General features: G+C 63.0%; 3 protein-coding genes across 7 annotated transcripts; 2 read left to right on the top strand and 1 right to left on the bottom strand.

Annotated features, from left to right (window-relative positions):
• Window positions 1-3,742: 3,742 nt before the first annotated feature.
• LOC128901094 (natural killer cell receptor 2B4-like) lies at window positions 3,743-10,617 on the bottom strand. Its single transcript, XM_054182885.1, has 6 exons — window positions 10,429-10,617; window positions 8,777-9,097; window positions 8,415-8,699; window positions 7,995-8,139; window positions 7,362-7,480; window positions 3,743-4,649 (listed from the first exon to the last, which is right to left on the bottom strand). The coding sequence occupies exons 1-6, from the start codon at window positions 10,487-10,489 to the stop codon at window positions 4,243-4,245; spliced, it is 1,338 nt and encodes a 445-aa protein (XP_054038860.1). The 5' UTR covers window positions 10,490-10,617; the 3' UTR covers window positions 3,743-4,242.
• On the top strand, window positions 10,210-16,787 carry LOC128901093 (natural killer cell receptor 2B4-like). Of its 5 annotated transcripts, none has more exons than XM_054182880.1 (10): window positions 10,210-10,506; window positions 10,830-11,213; window positions 13,529-13,849; window positions 13,925-14,206; window positions 14,461-14,589; window positions 15,068-15,141; window positions 15,250-15,318; window positions 15,955-16,020; window positions 16,129-16,188; window positions 16,284-16,787. In XM_054182880.1, exons 1-10 carry the CDS (start codon window positions 10,458-10,460, stop codon window positions 16,359-16,361), a joined length of 1,512 nt encoding a protein of 503 aa, XP_054038855.1. In that variant the 5' UTR covers window positions 10,210-10,457; the 3' UTR covers window positions 16,362-16,787. The 5 variants fall into 5 exon arrangements, with proteins under 5 accessions (XP_054038855.1, XP_054038854.1, XP_054038858.1 ...); XM_054182879.1 differs by having other exon boundaries at window positions 16,129-16,206; XM_054182883.1 differs by lacking the exon at window positions 10,830-11,213 and adding an exon at window positions 10,640-10,804 and having other exon boundaries at window positions 16,129-16,206.
• A 3,179-nt stretch (window positions 16,788-19,966) lies between these two features.
• Window positions 19,967-23,300, top strand: LOC128901077 (CD48 antigen-like). Its single transcript, XM_054182856.1, is given in 4 exon segments — window positions 19,967-20,683; window positions 21,590-21,898; window positions 21,981-22,306; window positions 22,308-23,300. Coding segments are annotated over 4 exon segments (876 nt in total). The 5' UTR covers window positions 19,967-20,631; the 3' UTR covers window positions 22,497-23,300.
• Window positions 23,301-24,867: the final 1,567 nt, after the last annotated feature.

Raw genomic sequence — 24,867 nt, 5'->3', positions numbered from 1 at the left:
CCATCCCATCCCATCCCATCGCACCCCATCCCATCCAATCCCCATCCCCATCCCATCCCCGTCTCCATCCCTATCCCATCATTATCCCCATCCTCATCCCATCCCCATCCCCATCCTCATCCCCATCCCATCCCCATCCCAGCCCATCCCCATCCCTATTCCACCACTATCCCCAACCTCATCCCCATCCCATTCCATCCCCATCCCATCCCCATCCATCTCATCCCATCCCCATCCTCATCCCCATCCCTTCCCCATCGCGTCACATCTCATCCTATCCCTATCCCATCCCCATCCCCATCCCATCCCATCCCATCCCCATCCCCATCCCCATCCCCATGCCCATCCCCTCCATGGGGGCAAATCCAGCTCTCCCAGCACGGATAACAGTGTGCCATCCCAATCTCCCATTAAACCCCAGCTCTCACACGGGAATTTTCCTCTTTCCTGCCTCCCTCCCCAAGAAAAATCCGGCATCCCCCAGGAATGCTGCCTCACGGGGGGCCCTTCCCCACCCCCTCGCCCCTGGAGTCACAACGTGTTATTTTAATCAGCTCCGCAGCCGGAATATGAGGCAGAGCGAAGCTTCATGGAAAGCGGCTGCAATTCCCGGGCTCTGCTGGCGGGGAGAGGGACGGTTGACCCGGAGAAATCCCCTCCCGGGGCTCCTCGCTCCCTGCCTGGCCTCCTCCGCGGGATCGCGCCTCTCCCGCTCCTTGGGCCGCGCTTTAATTCCGCCCGGGACCTGGGAGAAATGCGGTTCTCGGGGCGCTCCGGATGCGGCGAGCATCCCCCGGGGCTGCCAGCGGGGAGGATTTCGGGAGAGACGGAGACGCGCGTTCTCCGGACGATGGTTGTAACGGCAATAAAACCCCGGGGCCTGCGGGCGCTAAAGCGCGAGTAACGAGCCCGGGGTGCCCAGGTAACGAGCCGCGGGGCGCTGGGGGCACTGGGGGGTCTGCGGGAACCCCTCGGGCTCCCTCCGGCACTGGGGAAGCGCGGAGCAGGGTTGGGAGCGGGTGGGAAGCTACGGGATGCCGGGATGCCGGGAGCATGGTGGGAGCCCGGGATGGCTGCCCGGCGCCGGGATTGCTGCGGGATCCTGGGATGGCTGAGGGACCCCGAGGTCAGCGCTTGACTCCGGGATCGATGGAGGACCCTGGGATGGCTGCGGGATCCTGGGATCGCTGCAGGACCCTGGCATCACTGCCCAACCCTGGGATCGCTGCGGGACCCTGGGATCAGTGCGGGACCCTGGGGGTCACTGCCCGACCCCGGGATTGCTGCCGGATCCTGGGATCGCTGTGGGATCCCGGCATCGCTGCTTGACTCCAGGATTGCTGCAGGACCCTGGGATCGCTGTGGGAACTGGGATCACTTCCTGACCCTGGGATCGCTGCAGGACCCTGGGATTGCTGTGGGACACTGGAATTGCTGCCCGACACTGGGATCGCTGCCGGACCCTGAGATCGCTGGAGAACCCTGGGATCACTATGGGACTCTGGGATCGCTGCGGGATTGCGGGATTGCTGTGGGACCCCAGGATCGCTGTGGGATGCCAGGATTGCTGCGGGACCCTGGGATTGCTGTGGGACCCCGGGATCGCTGTGGGACGCCAGGATCGTTGTGGGACACCGGGATCGCTGTGGGACACTGGGATCCCTGCCCAACCCCGGGATCGCTGCAGGACCCTGGGATCCCTGCCTGACCCCAGGATCGCTGCGGGATCGCGGGATTGCTGTGGGACCCCGGGATCGCTGTGGGACCCTGGGATTGCTGTGGGACCCCAGGATCGCTGTGGGACCCCGGGATTGCTGTGGGACCCTGGGATCGCTGTGGGACACCGGGATCCCTGCCCAACCCCGGGATCGCTGCAGGACCCTGGGATCCCTGCCTGACCCCAGGATTGCTGCAGGATCGCGGGATTGCTGTGGGACCCCGGGATCGCTGTGGGACACCAGGATCGCTGTGGGACGCCAGGATTGCTGCGGGACCCTGGGATCGCTGTGGGACCCCGGGATCGCTGTGGGATGCCAGGATTGCTGTGGGACCCCGGGATCGCTGTGGGACCCCGGGATTGCTGTGGGACCCTGGGATCGCTGTGGGACACCGGGGTCGCTGTGGGACACTGGGATCCCTGCCCAATCCCGGGATCGCTGCAGGACCCTGGGATCCCTGCCTGACCCCAGGATTGCTGCGGGATCGCGGGATTGCTGCGGGACCCTGGGATCGCTGTGGGACCCCGGGATCGCTGTGGGACGCCAGGATTGCTGCGGGACCCTGGGATTGCTGTGGGACCCTGGGATCGCTGTGGGACACCGGGGTCGCTGTGGGACACCGGGATCCCTGCCCAATCCCGGGATCGCTGCAGGACCCTGGGATCCCTGCCTGACCCCAGGATTGCTGCGGGATCGCGGGATTGCTGTGGGACCCCGGGATCGCTGTGGGACGCCAGGATTGCTGCGGGACCCTGGGATTGCTGTGGGACCCCGGGATCGCTGTGGGACCCCGGGATTGCTGTGGGACCCCAGGATCGCTGTGGGACCCCGGGATTGCTGTGGGACCCTGGGATCGCTGTGGGACGCCAGGATTGCTGCGGGACCCTGGGATTGCTGTGGGACCCCGGGATCGCTGTGGGACCCCGGGATTGCTGTGGGACCCCAGGATCGCTGTGGGACCCCGGGATTGCTGTGGGACCCCGGGATCGCTGTGGGACGCCAGGATTGCTGCGGGACCCTGGGATTGCTGTGGGACCCCAGGATCGCTGTGGGACCCCGGGATTGCTGTGGGACCCTGGGATCGCTGTGGGACACCGGGGTCGCTGTGGGACACCGGGATCCCTGCCCAACCCCGGGATCGCTGCAGGACCCTGGGATCCCTGCCTGACCCCAGGATCGCTGCGGGATCCCAGGATTGCTGTGGGACCCTGGGATCGCCCTGGGACCCTGCGCACCCCGGGGTGAGCGGAACCGCATCCGTCCCGCCCGGGCCCCGGCGGCTGTGGGACGCGGCAGCAGCAGGTACACGCGCTCGGGATGAAACGTCCCGGGGAAGCGGGAGCCTGGGGTGTCCTGGCAGGACTCTCCTGCCGAATCCTCCGGATTTGCCCAGGCCTAATTCATAAATCAGCAGGCGCGAGTAATTTCCCCAGGAGAGCGTTTAGACGGGAGATTGAATGAGTAATTTACTGGGAACATTAAGACGGCACCGGATAACTTATTTATGAGAACTTTTTGACAGATCTGCCACTCAATAATTTACGCCGTGCAGCATTTAGTCGGGGTCACCAGTAAATAATTCACTTCTTATAAACTGGAGAAGGTTTTATGAGACGCTGAATTATCCTCTCGCCCCGCGTTCGGGGCCGTAAATAGGGAACCCACGATGTCCCGCTAACGGAGGTGTCCCCGGATGGGGATGTGCCGAGACCCGGCGCCGCGGCACGCTCGGCGCAGGGGTGTGTTTTGGTGCCGGGGGGTGTGGGGGGTGCTTCCCGGCCCCCCATCACGGGCTGCGGTGGCCTCTGGGAGGAAGGAGAGGCGTTGCCGCATTTTGGGGCAGCTGCTTGCGCAAGAGATGAGGAAACCGAGTTTTTCGCTTCGCAGCCTCGAGGGGCTTTATTGGGGCAGCCTGGGCTCTGCCCAGCTGGGGAAACTGAGGCACGGGGACCACCCCCCGCCCCCCGCCCCAAATCCAGGCTCCTCCGTGGGGACGGTCCCTGCGGAGCGGCGATGCCGGGGAGGCTCACGCCTCACCGGGCTCACCCCGAGCATCCCTCCGGCTCGGTGGCTTTGTCCCTGGTCACGATGTGGACGGCGGCCACCAGCATCAAAAGCGGCCCGAGGACGGCGGCCACGAGATACCCCTTCACCACGCAGTAACGGTCCTGCATCCGGCACGTCCCCGGCCCCCCGCCGCCTCCCGGGGGCTGCCCCCCACTTTCGCCCTGTGGTGTGGCATCTCCAGCACCGGGGTCTGTCTCTCCCCAGGGTCCCGCCATGCTCCCGCTGTCTCCTCCGCAGTCACCGGTCCCGGCCGAGCCACCCGTGGGCACGGGGCACGGCGTGAGCCACGGGGCCACGGTTATTTGGGGGACAAAGGGACCAGTCCCCACCTTGGGGGGTGTGTGTCCGGGTGCCCCCGAGGCCGTGCGGAGGAAAGAGGAAGGGGAATTTCTCCCATCCTGGGCTCCTCCGCATGGTTCAAGGTGGGGACGCCATGGGACGGGTGGGCTCGGGGAGCTCAAGCAGTGGTAGCCCCCACCCCGCCACGGGGACATGCCAACGCTGCTCCCCTCCTCCCTCCATCCTTGGACTCACCACGAACCCACAAGAAGTAGGAGAAGGTCTGCGGGTTGGTGGGGTGGGAGAAGGTGTCCACCCCCGCCTCGTGCCTCCCGCTGTCCCCCAGTTTGAGGGGGCTGATCTCCAGCCGCAGGTTGGTGGGGTGGAGGAGCAGCCGGCCACGCAAGCCGGGCAGGTAGTCGATGGCGAACAGCTTCTCCCTGGGCTTGGCCTCGGCCGTGTGGGTCCCTCGGAACCTCCAGGTGACCCGGGCGATGTCCCCGGCGTCGGAATGCAGGGCCGGGAAGGAGAGGGAATGTCCCTTCAGCCCCGTCAGCACCCCCACGCCGCAGCCGAGACGGGGACCTGCAAGGCCACGAGACACTTGTGGGGGCGACCGCAGCAGTGGCGCGGTCTCCATCTCCACCCCCCCCCCCCCCCCCCCCAAAAAAGGCACCCTGAAGCATCCCTAGGGATGCAGCCAGCATGCTCCAGGCATCCCAGCCCTGCCCGTGGCAAACTGCCCCCCCCCAGCCCCGCGAGCATCCTCACCCCCGGCCGCTGCCACCAGAGAATGGTGGCCCACCCCCTCCGGCCACGTCCCCTCCTCGCGTGGGGCTGAGCCGATGCTCTGGTCCCCCTGACCCACGGGGGGCTGAGCCCCAGAGGGGCAGGAAAGCCCCCCCCGGGAGGGCAAGCGGCGAGGGATTGCACAAGGCCGCGGGAAGGAGCTGGGGGGCTGGTGGGGGCGAGGGAAGCGGTGACTTGGCAGGTGGGACGGGCTTTGCGGAGGAAACGGTGGCCGCTGGGCTTCGCCAGGACATGCCAGGGCCCGATTCTGCCCCGGGGGGGGGCGGGGGCAGGAGGGGAAGGGGCAGCTCCCATTTCACCGGTACCTTGTGGGGAGGACGGATAACTCAGGGGGGGCGACGGCACCGGCGGCAGAAGGGACGCGGGGGTTTAAGATGCTGCTCGCAGGGTGCGACCGGCCAGGGGACACGTAATCCCTTACGCATCCCGGTTTTTACCCCATGGGAGCCAAGCTGGGAACAGGGACACGGGGGGCTGCCCCCCAGCAGAGGGGAATTTTAGCAGGGGCTGGGGGCGTGTGTGGGGGGGGCTCAGGCGCTGCGTGAGATGCGGAAACTCGCTTTTCTCCCCCCTGCACGACCCATCCCCCCTCCCCGTCCTGCCCAAAAGCGATGGTTTCCTCGCGGTTATCGCTTCCCCCCGGTGATCTGGGACCAGTGCAGGGAGCCAGAGCTCAAACTGGGATGGGGATGGGGGGGGTCGGGGACGGGGGGGCTCGGGGACGGGGGGGCTCGGGGACCCCAGCCAAGGCCAGACCTGGCCCCCCCAGGGACAAGCCCGGCTGCCACCGAGCGCGGTCGCCTGCTGCCACCTTTGGGCAGAGCCACGCTCCAGCTCGGGAGAGCGTTTTGGGTGGAAAAACCCGTGGATTTTTCCCTCCTTCCGTGGTTTAGAAGGTGGGACGCAGCGGGGATGGGCGGCCCATTAAAAGAGAAAAGCATTTTCGCCTGGACGCGTTCCTGCGCGACCTGCTCTGGGTGACCCTGCTGTGGCGGGGGGTTGGAGGAGATGGTCTCCAGAGGGCCCCGCCAACCCCCCGGTTCTAGGATTTAAAAAAGCTGCCTGTCTGAGAAGGATCGGGGGGACACACGACAGTGGGGGTCCCCCCCGGGGGACATCCGTGGGAAAGCCTGGCGCGGGGTGGCCGCCCGCATCCCGCTCCCGTCCTACGGCATCCTCTGCCCCGCGCCGCGTTCCCCGACACCCGAGGGATGCCGGAGCCGGGAAAACAGCCCCGCGTCCCCACAGCCATCGCAGCGCCACGTGAGCATCCCTGCCTGCGCCGAAATCTGCCACCCCCAACCCCAAAAACCCCTCCGCCGCCCTCCTCGCCTGCGCATCTCAGGGGCCAAATTTAGCTGGAAAGGGGGAATGAGAAACGGCGGATGATGCGCTGAATGAAAACACCCTCTGCAATGCGGTGCCTCGAGGATGCAGCGGCTTGCCTTCCTCCTCAACGCCCTCCGTCAAACGTGGCGAACGTTCCCCCCTTTCATTCCCTTCCCCTTTTTTCCCACCCCCCCCCCCTCCTTCTTGCGCTCCCCGGGAAAAGCTTCTCCAGCCCGGGAAGGTCGCCTTGATGTAAATTGTTCCCTCCGTGTCGAAGGAAGCCGCAGACAAAAGCTCTAATTAATCGGCTCAGCCCCGGAGCGGAGGTTTTCAACCTTGCACAAACGCCGCTTTTCCCTTTGTAGCCTCAATTAGTTTTTTTTTTTCTTTTTTGCTCCTCCGCCTGCGAGGGGGAGGATTCCGTGGGAGCCAGCGTGTCCCATCGGGGAGCGCGCCGGGAGGGAAAGCCAGCGGAGCTCCTCCAGCCCGCTCCATCCTCGTGGGGTCAGGCCGTGCCTCAGTTTCCCCGACCGGTGGGGGTTGAAGCCTTGAGGTCGCTGCCGGAAGACGGAGCAGGGACCCCATCACCTTGTGCATCCACGCTGGTGGTTTTTGGGCTTGCAGGAAACCCTCTGCGGCTACCGGAGAGGCTGAGCCGATCCCTTTCCGCTCCCCCCATCCCGCCACCTTTTTCCGAGGCACTTTTACTGGGAATCCGTCCCTTTCCCACCCATTTGCCCGGTTCCCGGCCGAACTCGGGCTGGCTGTTCCGCAGCCCCCCTGGTCCCCACCTCATCCTGCGCATCCCACATTTCCCAGCCACGGATTCCATTCCCCGGCACTGGAGCCGGGGGACGGCTGGGGGCCGCCGGGGAGGCAATGAGCTTATCGTAAGGGGATTAGCGAGGCGGATCGGAGGGCAGAAGCAGACGGCGGGGCGATGGGATTAGGGGCTGCCGGCCCCGCGGCCTCTTGCTCTCTTCCAGCGCCACCGCGGCCGGCTGCGACCCACGGGATGCGGCTGTGGGGCAGGGGACAGCGTGGCACGGGGGCCTCAGTGGGGCCGGTGCTGGGCTCAGACCCCCCTGGTGTGGCAGGAAAAGCCGAGAGCGGGGCGGGACGGGGGTAAAACCACCCTCGGGACCAGCTCGTTAATACCTTCCAGCGATTTAACGAGGCAGTATGTGCGGGTCGGGGCTAGATAAGGGACAGACAAACTGCTGCGGCCCCCAGATAAGGCGATGCTCCTTCCACACGGCGCCGCATCCACGGTTTCTCTAAAATTCCGGAGTTAAGAGATTTAGGAGAGGGAATAAGCCTCCGGGCTGCTTCCTTAAAGGATGGAGGGGAGAGTTAAGGCAGGGCGGGGGGTGATGCTCCTCAGTCCCCGCATCCCGATCCCCGTTGGGACGGCTCCATCCCGGAGCTGGGGGTCTGGCAGGGCGCGGGGTAGGGGGAGCGTGTCCCTTTTTGCTCAAAATAACCCCCCCGGGGGGGGCTTTTCTGGGGCAGGGGAAGCTTTGCCCTGGGCTGTTGGAGGGGAGCCCCATCTTTTGGGGTGAAAACCAGCGCAGCCCATTCGATCTCCTCCTCAGAAGAGCCCAGAACTTGTTCAAAAATAAGAAATACGAACTGCTGGGGTGGGGGGGGGGGGAAAGTTGATTTTTTTCTTTAATCCACGCTCACCGTGGATAAAAATTGGGGAATTTTGAGGCCTGAACTGATGCGCGGAAGGGGGTGGGGGCCGGCGGCTGCTTTGCGGGGTCCCCACCTTGAGTGGGGGGGTCCTACCCGGCACCCGAATTGCTGGGAGCACCACGGGGGGGGGCACCCTGCTGCCGGACGAGGAAGTGCGTGACGGCCACGGCGGCGCCCAGGCTGCCCAGCACCAGCAGACAGAGCATCCCCTTCACGCTGCAGTAGGACCACGAAACGCCTGCGAATAGAGAGAGACGCTGGGGATAGCCGGTGGGGGGGCACAATATCCCCCTCCTACAACCCCCCCGAGGGCACTGAAACCGGGTTGCCCACGCTGTGGGACTGATCCTGCCACGTCCCCAGCGCTTCGCAGCCACGCGGCACCTCGCCCGCCCCGCGGCTGCCTCTCCCGCTTATGGATTTAAGTCCCAAGCCTAATTTTGGAGCCGGAGGGGCGAAAATTACAGCCCCCCCCCAAAAAAAAAATAAAAAAATGTCACTTTATCCACAAACCTGGGCCCGCGGCGTGGCGGCAGGCTGCTGCCAGGTCGGTGCTGGCCGTGCCCCAGCTCGCCGGGTTGCTGGCGTTGCAGCGGCAGACGGTGGCATCGGCGTCCCCAAGGACCTGCAGGTGCAGCCGGGGCTGGTGCTCCAGGGCTCCCAGGGGATCCCCGGAGCAGGACCAGCTGTAGGAGACGTTGGCGTCGGCGCCGGGCACGGTGCAGAGCAGGGAGAGGTTGCAGCGGTTCTGCTCCCGCTGCAGGACGCGCGTCTCCAGGCGCGGCTGGGGGACGGGCTCTGCGGGGACAGGGGCGGTGAGAAGGGACAGGGGGGGGACGGGGACCCGGCTACTCACCCCACACCCGGCTACTCACCCCACACCCGCACGCGGGAGCACAGGCGAGTAAGAGCTCCTGCTGCATCCTCAAATTCTGTCAGGTAGACCCCGCTGTCTGCCGTGCTGACCCGGCTGATCCGCAGGGACAGGCTCTCCCGCTGGAAAAGGGCTCTCCCAGAAAAAGGGCCATCCACCAATTCAGCATCTCTATCCTTCTCAGCCCTCAGGATCCGTTGCAGGAGTCCCATATCCAGTCTCACTCTCCATACGACCCTTATCCACCCCTGCAGGGGTTTCTCTGGCAGCAGCCGCAGCTCTCCGCCGGCAGACACGGCTTGTTCCCGACACTCCGGGGAGCCTAAAGCGGAGAGGGGTGAGCGAGGGACCGCGGCCCCGGGAGATGCTCCATGGTCGGGGCCACTGGAGCCCCCCCACGGCTCAGACCCGCAGCGCCCAGCGCGGCCCCTCCTGCCCCCCACGGACGAGCTCCACCTGGTTCCCCAGCCCCAGCTCGGGGGTTCCCTTCTCTCTGCACCGCCCCCGGCCCGCTGTGGGGCTGCCCACACGCTGCCAACGCTCACGCAACGTCCTCTGCCCTGCCCAGAGCAGGGATGGTCACTGAGCATAGAGCCATGGAATGGGTTGGCTTGGAGGGGACCTTGGAGACCATCCCGTTCCTGGGCAGGGACACCTCCCACCAGCCCAGGTTGCTCCAAGCCCCGTCCAACCCGGCCTTGAACCCCTCCAGGGATGGGGCAGCCACAGCTTCTCTGGGCAACCCTGTCCCAATGTCTCACCCCCCCTCCCAGTGGTGGCTGATGGTCCCATCTCTTGCACAAGGAGGGGACCTTAAAGAAAGGGGTGAGCGAGCGACCGCAGCCCCACGAGATGCTCCATGGCCGGGGCGGTGGCACCGCCACCACAGGGGTGTCCCACACCCAGCCCGGCCCCACTCTGTCCATCCCCGGAGATCTGGGTTTTGAAACCTCCGGCAGCGCATCCCTTCAGCCCTCCCTTGGTTCCCCCCCCAGCCCGGGGCGGCCGAGCGCAGTTTGGGAACGTGTTTTCAGTTCCTCTTTCCCATCCTCCGCCCCCACTCACCGCCCGCTGGTGAGAAAGAGACACCCCCGACAATGGCCGTGGGCGATATTTTCTCCCGGTATATTTGTTACCTAAGGCCCATAATAAGGGTATCCCATTTTCCAAAGACAGGGAAGCTCTGACAAAGCTCCCCCTCCCCGCCCTCCCCTGCGCCTCCTACTGCAAGTCAAATCCTCAGGAGCAGAGAATTTTTCCTAGATCCTTTAAAAAATGGACACTTTTTCCCAACAATTCCTTCTAAACAGCCCCATTTCTGTGGTAACCCGGCGCGCTGAGGCTTCCTGATGCTCCGAAAGGGCCTTTTGCTTTCAGCTTCGGTTTGTGTGGGGGGGGTTGGTTTGTTTTTTTTTTTCTTTTCACAACCGACAAGCTGAGAGACGGCTCTTCCCCCGCGACAAGCCGTTTTCTCGCTGGTTCGCATGAGAAAAGAAAACCCAAACCCGACCCGCAGCCAAGCGCTGACCCCGGGTGTGGTGTGAAAAGCCTTTTCCCGAGGAACTCGCCAGCCCCACGCCAACGCCTGGTGCAGAGACCGGCCGCAACTCATTGCATCTCCCACGGCAGAACGTCCCCCCCCGCCATGCTTACCGTGGGCTCGGCAGAGGAAGAAGAGGGAGATGAGGAGGAGGAGGAGGGCGACGTGCTCCATGGCTGTCCCAGGGAAAGGTGGGAATTGGGGTGAGAGATCAGCCCCGGCTCTGCGTCCGCTGCCCGCCCCACATTCCCTGGGAGCCCCCCCCCCGGCTGGGCTGTGCCGCTGCCCACGACGTGTGGGGCAACTTTCCTCCCCGATGGGCAGAATCCTGCTGCTGGGGGCCGTCCCTGGCCTGCGGTCGGGGCGCAGGACACGTCTGTACGCTACGGACCGCCGCTGTGCAGCGCCCGGCACGACTTCTCCTGAAGCCAGCAGCAAAGGGAAAGCAAAAGCCCCCCCCAAAAAAAACAGACCCTCCTCCCAACCCGGGTAATTAAAATTAACTTTCTCGCAGGTTTGCAGCCACCCAGCCCCACAGCCGAATGCGGCAGCGCTTCCATCCCCGCCGCGCTCTGCCCCACGGGGATGCGGGGTACCCCGGCATCCCCCCAGACGTGCACCCCGGTGGGGGCTTGGGCTGTGTGTGTGTGGGGGGGACGACAGCGGGGGCGGCAGCATGGAGGAGACCGCGCAGGGGCGGAGGGTGCGAAGGAACCGCGGGCGGGAGAGGAAGTTGCTGCTGGACACAGCCGCCGGCTCCGAGGGGTTTCGCACCTCTCCGGCTGCGGGGAGCTCGCTCCGGTGCCACCGGAGATGCTGCGCCACTGGCGTCCCCGGCGCCCGCTGGCACCGCTGGCGATGCCCGTCCTGGTGCTGCTGGCCGCGGCCGGTGGCCGAGGTGAGATGGGGACGGGGTGCCGGGCTTGCCGGGAGGATGGAGGTTGGCTCGGCCCCGCGGCACAGAGGGGAGGCTGGTGGGGGGCGACCCCGGCGCTGGCAGCGCCCGCAGGCAGGGCAGGAGGGATGCTGCCGCCTTCCCGGGTGCTGGGTGCCGGGGAAAGGCTGGGGCGAAGGCACCCACCGGCTCTCGGACCAGGGAGGGCTTGCGGGGTGACGGGCTCGGCGTCCCCGGGGGGGATGGAGCGGGGCTGGGTGGGGTGGTTTTTTTGGCTTTTCTTCAGGATTCTGCATCCGGCGGTGGCCAGGGCAGGTAGAGGCGGAACGGTTCTCCCGCGGTGCCGGTTCCCCTCTGCGGGCAGCGGCGCTGCCTGGGGCACACAGGGCTCGGCCAGAAGAAGTCACTTCCCTGCCAGAGCGGTGCCCGTGCCCCTTCCCTGCGTCCAGAAACGCGGCTTCTCAAGGCCAGGTCTCTCCGCCGAACAAACGCGGCGCCTTTCCCCCACGATTTCAGCGGAGCTGGTGGGGGCTGAGGGTCTTCACCCTAAAAACCAGCGACTTCTGCAGGAGGGGGACAGAGAAACATCCGCATCCAGGGGCCAGCTTGGTGCCCGGAGCATCTCCCGGCTGCATCTCTGCGTCCCCCATCGTGCCACCCTTCCTGGCTCCTGGGGAGACACGTCGAGCATCACCTCCACCTTCCCTCTCCCGCCACCCTAAGATGTGTCTCCCAGCCCCATTGCCCACCCCGATGGTGCAGGGCTGGGGGGGGGAGCACGGGTTGCTCGGGGGTGTCACTTCCTTGAAGCAGCAGAGGCTGCAGCGACGCAGGGGCTCAGCTGAGCTGCAAAACCTCCCCGCAGGAGCCGGCGTGGTTAACCTGCCATGCGATGCGCTGCGCCGGGCCGGTCCCCGCGCTCGGGCCGGCTGCAGGCGGGGGGGTTACAATCGCACCTCTGGGCTGCAGGGTGTATTTTCACATCATTTCACACCCCCCCCCACCCCAACACCGTCTCTGCACACCCACTGCCCCAACACCTGCTCCTGGAGCCCAGGATGGGGGGGGATTAGAGGCACCCTCGTGTTTTTCTTGCGGCAGTAGGTGCCTCCTAAGGAATAGTCCCTGTTTCTCGCAGGTTGGTGAGTGCCTGGGGGGGTGGGAAGGGCCCCCTTTGCCGTGAGCTGCAGGTCCCAGGTGTGAGCCATTAGGGGTGGGAACGGATAAATAGCCCCTGCTCCTCACCCTGCTCCTTCCCGGCCCATGGGGAGGGTGTTTCTGCCTTTGCTTGCTCCGGCCTCGTATTCCTTGGCATGGCGATGTCACCTTGGGGTCTGGTGAGGGCATCCTCACGTAAAACCAAGGTTCAAGTTGGGCCTGCTTGAGGATCCCCTGGCCATGCCGTGAAATAGCCAAGCCTGGGGGCGTCCGTAGGTGTTTGGACCAGTTTTATGGAGCCGGAGCCCCGCTGGGGGCCATGGGATGAGTGGGCTAAACTGAGCTCCCGGAGGCTGGCGTTTGCCTCGGTGGCAAGTGCTCGCCTTGATGTGCAAAGACGGGCGGTTGCGTGGGGCTGTGCAAAGTCCACCCCCAGCACTGCCCCGACCACACGCAGCCCTGAGGAAGCCGTGAGGTTGTTGCATGCTCGGCCCCGGCAGCCGCAGAGGTTCGTTTCTTTTAGGGGCTTTTTTTTATCTTGCCTCTGCCAGAGCCCTCGACATCCGGGGCCGTGCTGAAAAGAGGGAGGCACACACACAAACTCATGAAAAATGGGTCCAGGGGGCAAAATTCCTGCTGGTTCCTGGGCTGGATGGGCGAGGGAAGAGCTGGGGCACAAATGTGCAACCAGATGGGACCATCAGCCACCACTGGGAGGGGGGGTGAGCCCCTGACCCAGGTTGCCCAGAGAAGCTGTGGCTGCCCCATCCCTGGAGGGGTTCAAGGCCGGGTTGGACGGGGCTTGGAGCAACCTGGGCTGGTGGGAGGTGTCCCTGCCCAGGAACGGGATGGTCTCCAAGGTCCCCTCCAAGCCAACCCATTCCATGGCTCTATGCTCAGTGACCATCCCTGCTCTGGGCAGGGCAGAGGACGTTGCGTGAGCGTTGGCAGCGTGTGGGCAGCCCCACAGCCGGCCGGGGGCGGTGCAGAGAGAAGGGAACCCCTGAGCTGGGGCTGGGGAACCAGGTGGAGCTCGTCCGTGGGGGGCAGGAGGGGCCGCACTGGGCGCTGCGGGTCTGAGCCATGGGGGGGCTCCAGTGGCCCCGACCATGGAGCATCTCCTGGGGCTGCGGTCCCTCGCTCACCCCTCTCCGCTTTAGGCTCCCCGGAGTGTCGGGAACAAGCCGTGTCTGCCGGCGGAGAGCTGCGGCTGCTGCCAGAGAAACCCCTGCAGGGGTGGATAAAGGTCGTATGGAGAGTGAGACTGGATACGGGACTCAAGCAATGGATCCTGAAGGCTGAGAAGGATAAAGAAGCCCAATTGGCGGATGGCCCTTTTTCTGGGAGAGTCCTTTTCCAGCGGGAGAGCCTGTCCCTGCGGATCAGCCAGGTCAGCACGGCAGACAGCGGGGTCTACCGGGCAGAATTTGAGGATGCAACAGGAGCTCTTACTCGCCTGTGCTTCCACGTGCGGGTGTGGGGTGAGTAGCCGGGTGTGGGGTGAGTAGCCGGGTCCCCAACCCCCCTGTCCCTTCTCACCGCCCCTGTCCCTGCAGAGCCCGTCCCCCAGCCGCGCCTGGAGACGCGCGTCCTGCAGCGGGAGCAGAACCGCTGCAACCTCTCCCTGCTCTGCACCGTGCCCGGCGCCGACGCCAACGTCTCCTACAGCTGGTCCTGCTCCGGGGATCCCCTGGGAGCCCTGGAGCACCAGCCCCGGCTGCACCTGCAGGTCCTTGGGGACGCCGATGCCACCGTCTGCCGCTGCAACGCCAGCAACCCGGCGAGCTGGGGCACGGCCAGCACCGACCTGGCAGCAGCCTGCCGCCACGCCACCCCAGGTAATTTGCCCTCAGCTCCATAAAAGCAGGATTTATTGGGTTTGAAAGCCCCACCTCTTCCAGTCTCCTCTCTTGGTGCCCTTCCTGGGCCGGTGAAACTGCGGAGGACGTCGCAGTGACGCCGAAACATGCCCCGCGGGGAAGGGAATCGTGAGAGCCGAGCGGGGCGATGGAACTCGGGCTGCCATGGAGACCGTGTTCCGCAATGGCTCCTGATGTCCAAGGTCTCCCTTTTTCCCTTCCTTCCTCCCCAGGGCTCTTCGACATTGTCCCATGGTGGGCAGTGGCCGTGTCCCTGCTGCTGGCGGTGGTCATCTCCGTCGCCGTCGCCATCGCTGTCACCTGCTACAGGTGGAGGAAGCGAAGAGAGGACGGTCTGGCAGGTTTGTCCCCGGGGCTGGGGCAGTAGCTGGTGGGACGGGGTTTGGCTGCGCGACCCTGCCCTCCTCTTTGCTGCTGTCACGCTCCTGACACTCTCCGTGCTGGCCCTGGGCTTTCCCTCCTGGGGCTGATGCGGGACAAGCCATGGGCGCTGTCACCCCTCTGCTGGGCGCTGCCGGGGGCACGACGTCTGTGCCCATCCCTGTTGATGCCGAGTGGTCCAGCTTGATTTGCTAAACGGAGCATCCCAAGCATCGGTACCCAAACCTGGGGGCTTCCTCCCATGGGGTCTAGAGGGCTCTTTGGGTTCGGATATTCATTTTATTTGGAGCTGGAGCACCCAACCCGGGGGTCAGCAAAGTCAAACCTCCCAGTTGCCAAGGGACCTCTTTCTCCCTCTGCTTTGCTTTGCTTGAGGGCTGAACCCCCCCCAGGTCTGGGGGGTCCAACATATCAGCCGTCTTTCACTGGCCCTTCAAGCTCCCCTAGGAGACGTTGAGCCGAGTATGACCGTCTACGAGGAGGTGGGCAAAGCCCAAACCGGCCAAGGCCCTGTGAGTGCTGGGGTGTCCCTGGGTGTCCCCTCCCTGCACTGCCTGGAGGGACAGGACTCCTGGAAATGTCTGGGTTGCGTCCTTTAACCGGCCTGGGGTTGCTTTCAGCCCCGGAATGAGATCAGTGAGGCCGCTGTGGGAGGAAACACCATCTACGCCGTCATCACCAAAGCACAGGTAGGGTCAGTCCCGCGCTGGTGGGGGGGGGGCGGAGCTGCCCCACGGGCTGGGCTGTGCAGCCCCCGGGCTGGATGCATCCATGGCAGCTTCCAAGACCACCCTTTTTGCCCCAAATTTGAGGGGTTTATTTGCACATCTCGGCACAAGAAGGACACGGAGCTGTTGGAGCGGGGCTGGAGGAGGCCCCGGAGATGCTGGGAGGGCTGGAGCCCCTCTGCTGTGGGGACAGGCTGAGAGAGCTGGGGGGGGTCAGCCTGGAGAAGAGAAGGCTCCGCGGAGACCTTGGAGCCCCTTCCAGTCCCTCAAGGGGCTCCAGGAAAACTGGGGAGGGACTCTGGAGCAGGGAGGGGAGCCACGGGACGAGGGGGAAGGGTTTTCCACTGGAAGAGGGGAGATTGAGATGAGATGTGAGGAAGGAATTCTTGGCTGTGAGGGGGGTGAGCCCCTGGCCCAGGTTGCCCAGAGAAGCTGTGGCTGCCCCATCCCTGGAGGGGTTCAAGGCCAGGTTGGATGGGGCTTGGAGCCACCTGGGCTGGTGGGAGGTGTCCCTGCCCAGGGCAGGGCAGGGGATGAGATGATCTTTACGGTCCCTTCCCACCCAAACCATTCTATGACTGTTTTTTCCCCTGGCAGGGACCCAGCCGTCCTCCGGAGCCCGAAAGCAGCACCATCTACTCCCTGATTCAGCCCAGCAGGAAGGTGAGGTTGCCCCGCTGTGAACATGGCCCCTTGGTTCGTCAAACAGGTGCTGGGTTCGCCGTCCCGCTCCCGTGATGCCTAACGGCAGGTTCTCGTTCTGCTCCACAGTCTCCTTCTCTCAAGAAGAAGAGGCTGGACCCAGCTTTGGTTTCCACGGCCTATGTAGAGGTAACAGGCACCGGACTGGTGAGAAGATGAGCCCAGGGTGTCTCCAAAACTCACCAGCTTTTTTGGTGTGTTGACCCTCACCCATTTCCTTGCAGGCTACGGGGGGTTCTAGACACTGGCGCCCCCCATTGCAGACCTCCGCACCGGCTCCTGTTGACCACCACCTCTCCTAGCGCCCCGGCCACCACAGCAAGACCTGTCCTGGTTTCGGCTGGGATGGAGTTAATTTTCCTTTAGTGGCTGCTGCGTCTCAGATTTGGTATGAAAGGAATGTCGGTAATGCGTACTGGTTTAGTTGTTGCTGGGTGATGTTTATATTAGGCAAGGACTTTTTTCAGCTTCCCAGAGAAGCTGGGAAGGATCAGAGATGGGACAAGTTGGCCAAGGGAATGTTCCACACCGTAGATGTCATGGTCAGTGTAGAAATGGGGGTTGGCTCGGGGAAAGGGATCCGCAATCGCTGCTGGGGATGAGCCAGGCAACCAGCCCCCAGGTGGTGAGAGCGCCTTGTGTTGTACTGCTTTATTTAGTATATTCTTTTACCATTATTATTATTATTGTCGTTATTTTCCTTTTCCGTTATTGTTCTATTAAACCATCTTTATCTCAACCCACGAGTTTGGTGGGGTTTTTTTCCCCCCCGTTCTCCTCCTTTTCTCCCTCTTCTCCCTGCCCTTCTGGGGCGGAGGGGGAGAATTGAGTGAGCGGCTGCGTGGTCCCGGTTTCCAGCTGGGGTTAAAACCACGACGGAGCCTCTTCTCCTGGAGCACCCAGAGACCTCCAGCACCCACCAGGACCACCACCCCCCCCCACCTGGCAAACCCAGGGGTTCGTTTGGGATGGAAACGGTCAGACATGGGTTTCTGCAAGGACGCGAACCCTGATTGCGCCTCAGAAGCTTCCCTGTGAGGGAAAGAGGGAAAGACTCGGTGATGGAAACCCATCTTCGGAGGAGACGGATGGGGAATTGCACGTGGATCCTGGGGGAAGGGGATAGGTGTGATGTGCGTGTGCTTAGTGCCAGCGTGTGATCTGGGAGGGGTTTTCACACCTTGACAGGTTCGATGCACCTCGGGGAATTTATTTTTAGGTGCTAATATAAGCTGAACTGCACGAGGCAATTGTGGTGCTGGTTTAATTAGCTTAATTGGCTATTTATAGCCTGAGATGTACCTTGGGCACAGGGAGGGAGCAGGAATTGCCTTGTTTGTGGCTTGGGAACTTCTGAAGCGAAGGGGGTCTCACACGGAGATGCGCTTGGCAAAGTTTCAGGTAGGGGAGAGGTGGCCACGGGCATCGGCTTCGGGCAGGGCTGAGTGCCCCAAGGTGACCCGAGACCGGAGATGCCACCAAGTCCCTTCCCAGGAGTGGCCCTGGGGGAAGGAGGTGGAGACGGAAGAGGCTCCAGCTTCAAAGATCTTCCCCCACAGCAAGATCAAGGTCTTTTCTTTGGGATGAAAATGAAAGGTGGCACTTCTGATGGCAGCATGGGGAGCGGTGGCGGCAGCGGTGGCTCTGCAACCCTCCCCTCCCGCCCTGGTCCCCGGATCAAAATGCTGCTCCCTGTAAGACGAGCGTTAATTGGGCTCATTAACCGGGAGCTGCGCTGGGAGCCTGGCATGGGGAGGGAGGGGGTGTCCGACTGCTGGGAGGAGGGAATTTAGGGGGCTGGGCTGGCACGGATGGGGGCTCAGGCACAATGTGCCCCGGAGCCAGGCTGGTTTGTGCCACCCTGAGCCCCATCCTCTGCTTTCCACGACGTGCAGGTGGGAGTCGAGGGCTTCTTGCACCGTAATGGTGTCGGCGTTGGTCATCGAGTAGAATCATAAGATTGAAAGGTTGGAAGAGACCTTTAATATCGTTGAGTCCAACTGTTAACCCAGCACTGCCAAGTTACCACTAAACCATGGGATGGTTTGGGTGGGAAGGGACCTAAAAGATCATCTTGTTCCAACCCCCCTGCCCTGGGCAGGGACACCTCCCACCAGCCCAGGTTGCTCCAAGCCCCGTCCAACCTGGCCTTGAACCCCTCCAGGGATGGGGCAGCCACAGCTTCTCTGGGCAACCTGCGCCAGGGGCTCACCCCCCTCACAGCCAAGAATTCCTTCCTCACATCTCATCTCAATCTCCCCTCTTCCAGTGGAAAACCCTTCCCCCTCGTCCCATGGCTCCCCTCCCTGCTCCAGAGTCCCTCCCCAGCTTTCCTGGAGCCCCTTGAGGGCCTGGAAGGGGCTCCAATGTCTCCCCAGAGCCTTCTCTTCTCCAGGCTGACCAGCCCGGCTGGAGCTCTGTGGGTGCGGTGCTCAGGGCCACGCTTTAGTGGTGGCCTTTGTAGCATCATGGAATGGTCGGGGTTGGGAGAAACCTTTCAGATCATCGAGTCCAACCCTTAACCCAGCCCTGCCCAAACCCCCACTGCCCCACGGCCCTCAGCACCGCGTCTGCCCGGCTTTTAAATCCCTCCAGGGATGGTGACGCCCCACTTCCCTGGGCAGCCTGTCCCAATGTTTGACAACCCTTTTGGGGAAGAAATTTTTGCCAATGTGCATCCTAAACCTCCCCTGGCGCAACTTGAGGCTGTTTCCTCTTGTCCTATCACCTGTTCCTTGGGAGAAGAGACCAACCCCCCCCCTCCTCGCTACAACCTTGCAGGTGACAATGGAGAGCTGGTGGCCCGTGGCCGGCTGAATTCCGTGGGAAAAGTTCAGGTAGGATGGAGGGGATGGAAATCCTTCGGTGCAGACGCTGGGGATGGTCCCTGCTGGGCTGTGGCAGCTGCCGGGGAGCGGGGACTACAGCGGGAGCCGCATCTCAGCCCCTTCGCAGCCCAAAACGCCAGGTCCCGACAGACAGAAGCGTCTGAAGGCGACAGCGTGGAGCCTGGGGGCTGCCGCATCCATCAGCGCGTCGACTCTCGCCAAAGCCGTTCTCCATCACGGTGCCGTAATTTATGCTAATGACCTGCTTTTGCATATGGGAGATGATAATTTGCAGCACTGGCTGCGAGTGCTGAGGCAGCGCTTTTGCTCCCTGCCAGGGAAGTTTTGTTTTTCCCACCTCCGTTGGGCACGGGGACCGGCCGGCGGGTGCTCGGCACCGCGGTGCCACCGGATGGATGCCAGGGATCCGGCCGCAGCACCACGGCATGGCTCGTGTGGTAATCGTCCTGTGCTGACATCCGATCTCCCACCGCCCCCGATGGACGGGGACGGCTCAGGGCTGCAATTAAACTGGGTCAGGGCTCAGCGGGTGCCGCCGTCGCCCTTTGTCGCCCTTTGTTCGCGGCCAGGCTCGGCCCCAGGGGTCCTCGCTCTCCCCCACCCCCGGCATCCCGAACAAAGCTCCTGAAATGTCGTCTTTCAGGAAGGAATCCGGGCCATAATTAAAATCTGTCATTTGAAGCATCTGCCCCGGTCTGAGGGCAGCACGATGGGGCTGCAGCACGTGCTCTTCCATCAGCGAGGTGTCCCTACCGTCTCCTTCCCACCGCAAAGTGGAGACACGGGGACACCCCAAAAGCTGGTGCTGGTGGTGTCTGCTCGAGCTGGAGCTGCTCGATGGATGGGGCTATGGAGATGTTCAGGGGAGTGGAGCATCTCTCTGCTGGAAAAAGGCCGAGAGCCCTGGGGCTGTTCAGCCTGGAGAAGACCGAGAGGGGATCTCATCAATGCTCATCGAGAGCTAAAGGTGGGGTGGCAGGAGGACAGGGCCAGGCTCTTCTCAGTGGTGCCTGTGGACAGGACAAGGGGCAACGGGCACAAACTGGAACACGGGAAATTCCATCTGAACACGAGGGTGGCAGAGCCCTGGCACAGGCTGCCCAGAGAGGTGGTGGAGTCTCCTCCTCGGGAGAGATTCCAAACCCGCCTGGATGTGACCCTGTGTGACCTGCGCTGGGTGACCCTGCTCTGGCAGGGAGGGTGGGACGAGATGATCTCCAGAGGTCCCTTCTGACCCCCACCAGCCTGCGACAGCACATCTTGGGGCCAGACCTTGTCGAGGACACAGACATGGGTTTGCAGGGGGAGAAATGGGTCCCCCGTGGGTTGGTTCCAGCAGCTGTAAAGGGGAGACGTAACCCCTGGGATCTGCGTTTCAGGATGTTGGGGTGACTCTGATGGTGGGGTCAGTGGCCCATGGGATGTGGTGTTCCCAGGGAGGCTCGGGCTGCCGCCTCTTTTGGTGGCCAACCATAGGGGTGACGTTGGTCTGGTGACATTTTTCGGTGGAGCCCGGAAAGGAAAGGGGAAACGGTGGGTTCATGAAGCTTCCTGTTCCTGCTGAGAGACCTCGCGGCCGCCCCGCCAGTCCCTTTCCTGCAGAGTCCCCCCCGGGTTTAGGCACGGCGGCAGGGGGCTGCAGGCTTGGGGGGGGTCCTTGGTGAGCAGCTGCCTGGCGAGGGGGACTTCCACCCCTGGGTTTGGGTGTGGAGGTGGAGACAAGATGGCGGCGAGGCTTACAACGGTCGTCGTCTTCTTCCTCTTCATCACGCAAGGTACGGTGGTGGGTTCCCCTGGGGTGAGGGTGCTGGGTTGAGGGGAGATGGCGTTGGGGATGGTGGGGGAACCTTGGGGAGGTGCCTGTGGGTAAACCTACCCCATCCTGCTGCTGTGCCTGAGGTGTGACCCACCGGCTCCCTTCCCGCGGGAGCCCCCGCCATCACCATCACCAGACCGGGGGCGAGGGGCTGGTCTGGGTGAGCCTGGAGGGGATGGAGGACCCCAAAAATGAAAGCAAAGGGGAAAAAAAAAAGACTTCACTGGGGGATGTGGGCGGGGGGTGCTCGGGGTGGGGAGGCGGAAATCCTGCCACCAGCTACGGGGTTTGTCCCTGCTACACGCCTCCAGGGGCGAGAGAGGTCAAAGGCATTGGGAATTAATGAGGAAATGGGTTATTTGCATTATCAGAGAATGGTTTGGGTTGGGAGGGATCTTGAAGATCACTCCGTTCCCCCCCTCCCTGCCCTGGGCAGGGACACCTCCCGCCAGCCCAGGTTGCTCCAAGCCCCGTCCAACCTGGCCTTGAACCCCTCCAGGGATGGGGCAGCCACAGCTTCTCTGGGCAACCTGCGCCAGGGGCTCACCCCCCTCACAGCCAAGAATTTCTTCCCAATATCTCATCTCAATCTCCCCTCTTCCAGTGGAAAACCCTTCCCCCTCGTCCCGTGGCTCCCCTCCCTGCTCCAGAGTCCCTCCCCAGCTTTCCTGGAGCCCCTTGAGGGCCTGGAAGGGGCTCCAATGTCTCCGCGGAGCCTTCTCTTCTCCAGGCTGAACCCCTCAACTCTCCCCCCAATTTTCCACATATCTGGGAGGAATCGAGGTCCCAAAGTGGGGACGAGCCCCGGGGAGGGGTGGGTTGTGTCCGCCTGGCCAAGCAGCACCGGTCTCCGCTTTCTCTCCAGCCTGCGCACGCCATGGTCCGTTGGAGGTGGTGGGGGTTGTTCATGGGGTGGCGTATCTCAGCCCCAGCCTGCAAGACGGATACCCCCAAATCCACTGGCGGCGCAACAACACTCTGAAAATCGCCAGCTATGAGAACGGGCAGGAGGTCCAGTACCCCAGCACCACCTACAAGGGACGCCTCAAGCTCTTCCTCAACTACACCCTCAAGATCAGCCACCTGCAGAAAAGTGACAGCAGCGTGTACCAGGTCTACCTGGAGGACAAGAATGGCAAGGAGCACATTGAAAGCATCCTCCTGAAGGTTTACGGTGAGCCGGGAGGATGGGAAGGGTGGTCCCAGCGCCCCGCGGTGGGGACGGGGAGGCTCTGACACCCCCCTGCCTCTTGCAGATCCGGTCCCGAAGCCCACTGTGAAGGCCAAAGTGATCAGGGATGAGCCGGCACTGTGCAAAGTCGCCCTGGAGTGCTCGGTGGGGCTTGAAGGGGTGACCTACGAGTGGATCCCCCCCAGCAAGCTCCTGCTGAATGGTTCGGGTGGCTCTGAGCAGCTCATCTCCTTCAACCCCTCAACAGAAACCTACATCTGCAAAGTCAGCAACCCCGTCTCCTCCAACTACGCCTCGCTGACCTACAAGCACCCCTGCTCCTGGATAGGTATCACCCCCCACCGCCACGGTGCTCACAGGAGATGGCAAAGCTCAGGTGGGGTGGGCTGCGAGGGTGGCCTTGGCTTTGGAGGGTGCCCAGAGCAGTGGTGGTGGCCCTGAGGACAGCGGGTCCCTGCAAGGCTGGAGGTGGCCCATGGGTCAGGAGCGGTGGGTCGCACTGTGGGCTGGTGGGTGGCAGGAGCCCACCTGGGGAGGGGGGCCCCTGCCAGGGCAGCCCACAGCCCTCCCCACGCCCTGAGTCTCCTCTGCCCCCAGGTGAGTCCTCGGCTGCTGCATCCCGCACCGCCACCAGTGTGCTGGTGGCACTGGGACACGTCCTCCTCCTCCTCCTCCTCCTCGTTCTGGCTTGAGGACGCTCTGCGGTTGACATGTCTCCTCGTCTCATCACCCCCCACTGCAGGACCAGTGCCTGGATGAGGCCCCCAAACTGGCTGGATGAAGAAAGGTGTGGTTGCTCAAGGGACCCGTCACAACCAGTGTCCTTCACACCAGCACCCACTGTCTTGTCCACCGCCACCTGCTTCCCACCAGCCCAGTCCCTGGCCCCTGCCTTCAGAGTGGCTCCGTGCCTCAGTTTCCCTCCTCACCTTTTCTGCTTGGCTTTAATCAGAGGTCATGTTCTCCAGATCTGGGCAAAACGGGCATGAAGTTTGTTGCAATGGTGTTTTGAGAAGCCCAGCACTTTAAATTTCTAAATTAATCATTAACTACTTGGAAATCCTCCCCTCCCCGGCCCTTGGGTCTGTGGGGAGACCCAGTCTGAGCCTTTCCTGGGGCTCCCCGTGGGTCTGGGGGGTCCTTGGCCATCGCCTGCTGGCGGTGATGCCCTCTATGGCTCTGATGAGCAGTGCGGGACATTGCACGACGTGTTTAGCCTGAAACCAGTTACACCAGCACGGGTGCAACTGGGTGCTGCCCAGCCTGCAGGTCAGAGCTAGCACGGCACCTTTGGCTTTCTCTGCAGGGGGGAGTTTTGCAGGGCAAGAACGGTCTCTTCCTTCAGAATTGTCGATGTTTACATTAAATTAATTTTAACCTCAAACCCCACGGTTTTAGGTGCCTGTTCTGCATTCTCCTCTGGGCTGGGGTCGGCCGCAGCGGGTGCTGGGGGACCGGTGGGGTGATGGAGGAAGCCACGCGTCCCCCCCCAACACCCTCGCTGGGGACAAGAGCCCTTCCACAGTTGGCCCCCACAGGAGGAGCCAGCTCCGGGTGGCGGGACACGGGCCATTGGGGTGGGTGGATGTGTCTTGCGTGGGATGGAAATGGTCCCTCAGCCTGCAGGGAGGGACGGGGACAAGTGTCAGGGCCACCGCAGCCCTAGGACGCTGCCAGCTCCAGCAAACCACCCTGAGAAAGGGGAGAACCGGGCTCTACCCTTTCTAAAACCCAAAAAGCATCACTTTCCAGAGCCATCTTTAAGCAAAGACCACCAAGGCCGGATTCGTCAGAGGGTCAACAGGGACCTGGCCAGCTCATTTCGAGATCAGTAACGAGCAGGAGTCGTTCCGGCCTCGGGGGCTAATGAGCGGCTCGGGGTAATTCCTGCTGGGTGGCTGATGGTTTTAGCACCGATGGATATTTTTGCAGAGATTGAAAATATTTGCTTGGGTCTCGGTCCATTCCCGCGTGGAGGTTTGGGGCTCCTCCGCTTCTGACAAAACCCAGGACAAACACTGAGCACCACCATCATCATAAAACCTCCTGCCATGGATAAATACGAAGCCCGGGGCCATGCCTCCGTCACCTGTCCATCAGGGAGACTTCAGCCTGAGCTGATGGGGGAAGTAGAGGCGTTTAGGATCATTATTTTCGGTTAAAGGTGGTTTTTCTGTGACTGCCTCTGTGTTTTCTGTGCCTCCGGGTCCTTCCTGGAAGGATTTTTTTTTTTTCTTGATGGTTTTGCTTGTTAAATCATTTTTCCCATCCCTCCTGGCCGGTGCCAGCCCAACCCTGGGTCACGCTGCTGCCGGAGTGTCCCACAGGTCATACTGGGGGTTTTGTGGCTTTCCTGGGCCAGTTTGTGGTCAGTGGTCTTCTCCATGCCGGCACATCTGTGGCAAGGGGAGGGCTGGGGACCATCCTGCTGCCGTGATGGGGGGCTGAGCTGGTGGAGCCCATCCACTGGAGACCTTCCTCACCATTGGCTTTTGGGTGGGGTGGGATGAGCTGAGCTGGTGGAGCCCATCCACTGGAGACCTTCCTTCCTCACCTCTGGTTTATGGGTGGGATGGGCTGAGTTGGTGGAGCCCTCCCATTGGAGACCTTCCTTCCTCACCTCTGGTTTATGGGTGGGATGGGCTGAGTTGGTGGAGCCCTTCCATTGGAGACCTTCCTTCCTCACTACTGGCTTTTGGGTGGAATTTGTGCCGGGGCAACTTGCCACTCTGCAAAACGCCCCAAGGTGACGGCTTCAACCCTCCATCATCTGCCCAAGACCTCGGTCCTGGAGCCTCCAGCAGGAACCGCCACCGTGTTCCAGCCAAGCCGAAGCTCCCAGGAGGGTGTGTGTGTGTGCACCAAGAAAAGGAGCCGGGTCCTTTCGCGTCCCACTCTCAGGAAAGAGGTGGAGTGACTTCAGATTCATAAATTCCCAACAGCGCTAAGGT

This window comes from Rissa tridactyla, chromosome 23 (genome assembly GCF_028500815.1).
Source record: "Rissa tridactyla isolate bRisTri1 chromosome 23, bRisTri1.patW.cur.20221130, whole genome shotgun sequence".
Taxonomy (NCBI): domain Eukaryota; kingdom Metazoa; phylum Chordata; class Aves; order Charadriiformes; family Laridae; genus Rissa; species Rissa tridactyla.
Note: the sequence above shows the minus strand (reverse complement) of the source record. Positions and strands in the feature narration are given on the sequence as shown.

Bases quoted from the DNA above. Each gene is read 5' to 3' on its own strand.
- LOC128901094 (XM_054182885.1), bottom strand. From the start codon at position 10,489: ATGGAGCACGTCGCCCTCCTCCTCCTCCTCATCTCCCTCTTCTTCCTC. The intron at 9,098-10,428 runs GTAAGCATGGCG...TCTCCGCTTTAG, and splicing joins CTTCCTCTGCCGAGCCCACG to GCTCCCCGGAGTGTCGGGAA. The intron at 8,700-8,776 runs GTGAGTAGCCGG...CTGTCCCCGCAG, and splicing joins CTCCCGCGTGCGGGTGTGGG to AGCCCGTCCCCCAGCCGCGC.
- LOC128901093 (XM_054182879.1), top strand. From the start codon at position 10,458: ATGAGGAGGAGGAGGAGGGCGACGTGCTCCATGGCTGTCCCAGGGAAA. The intron at 11,214-13,528 runs GTGAGATGGGGA...TCTCCGCTTTAG, and splicing joins GGCCGCGGCCGGTGGCCGAG to GCTCCCCGGAGTGTCGGGAA. The intron at 15,319-15,954 runs GTAGGGTCAGTC...TTCCCCTGGCAG, and splicing joins CCGTCATCACCAAAGCACAG to GGACCCAGCCGTCCTCCGGA.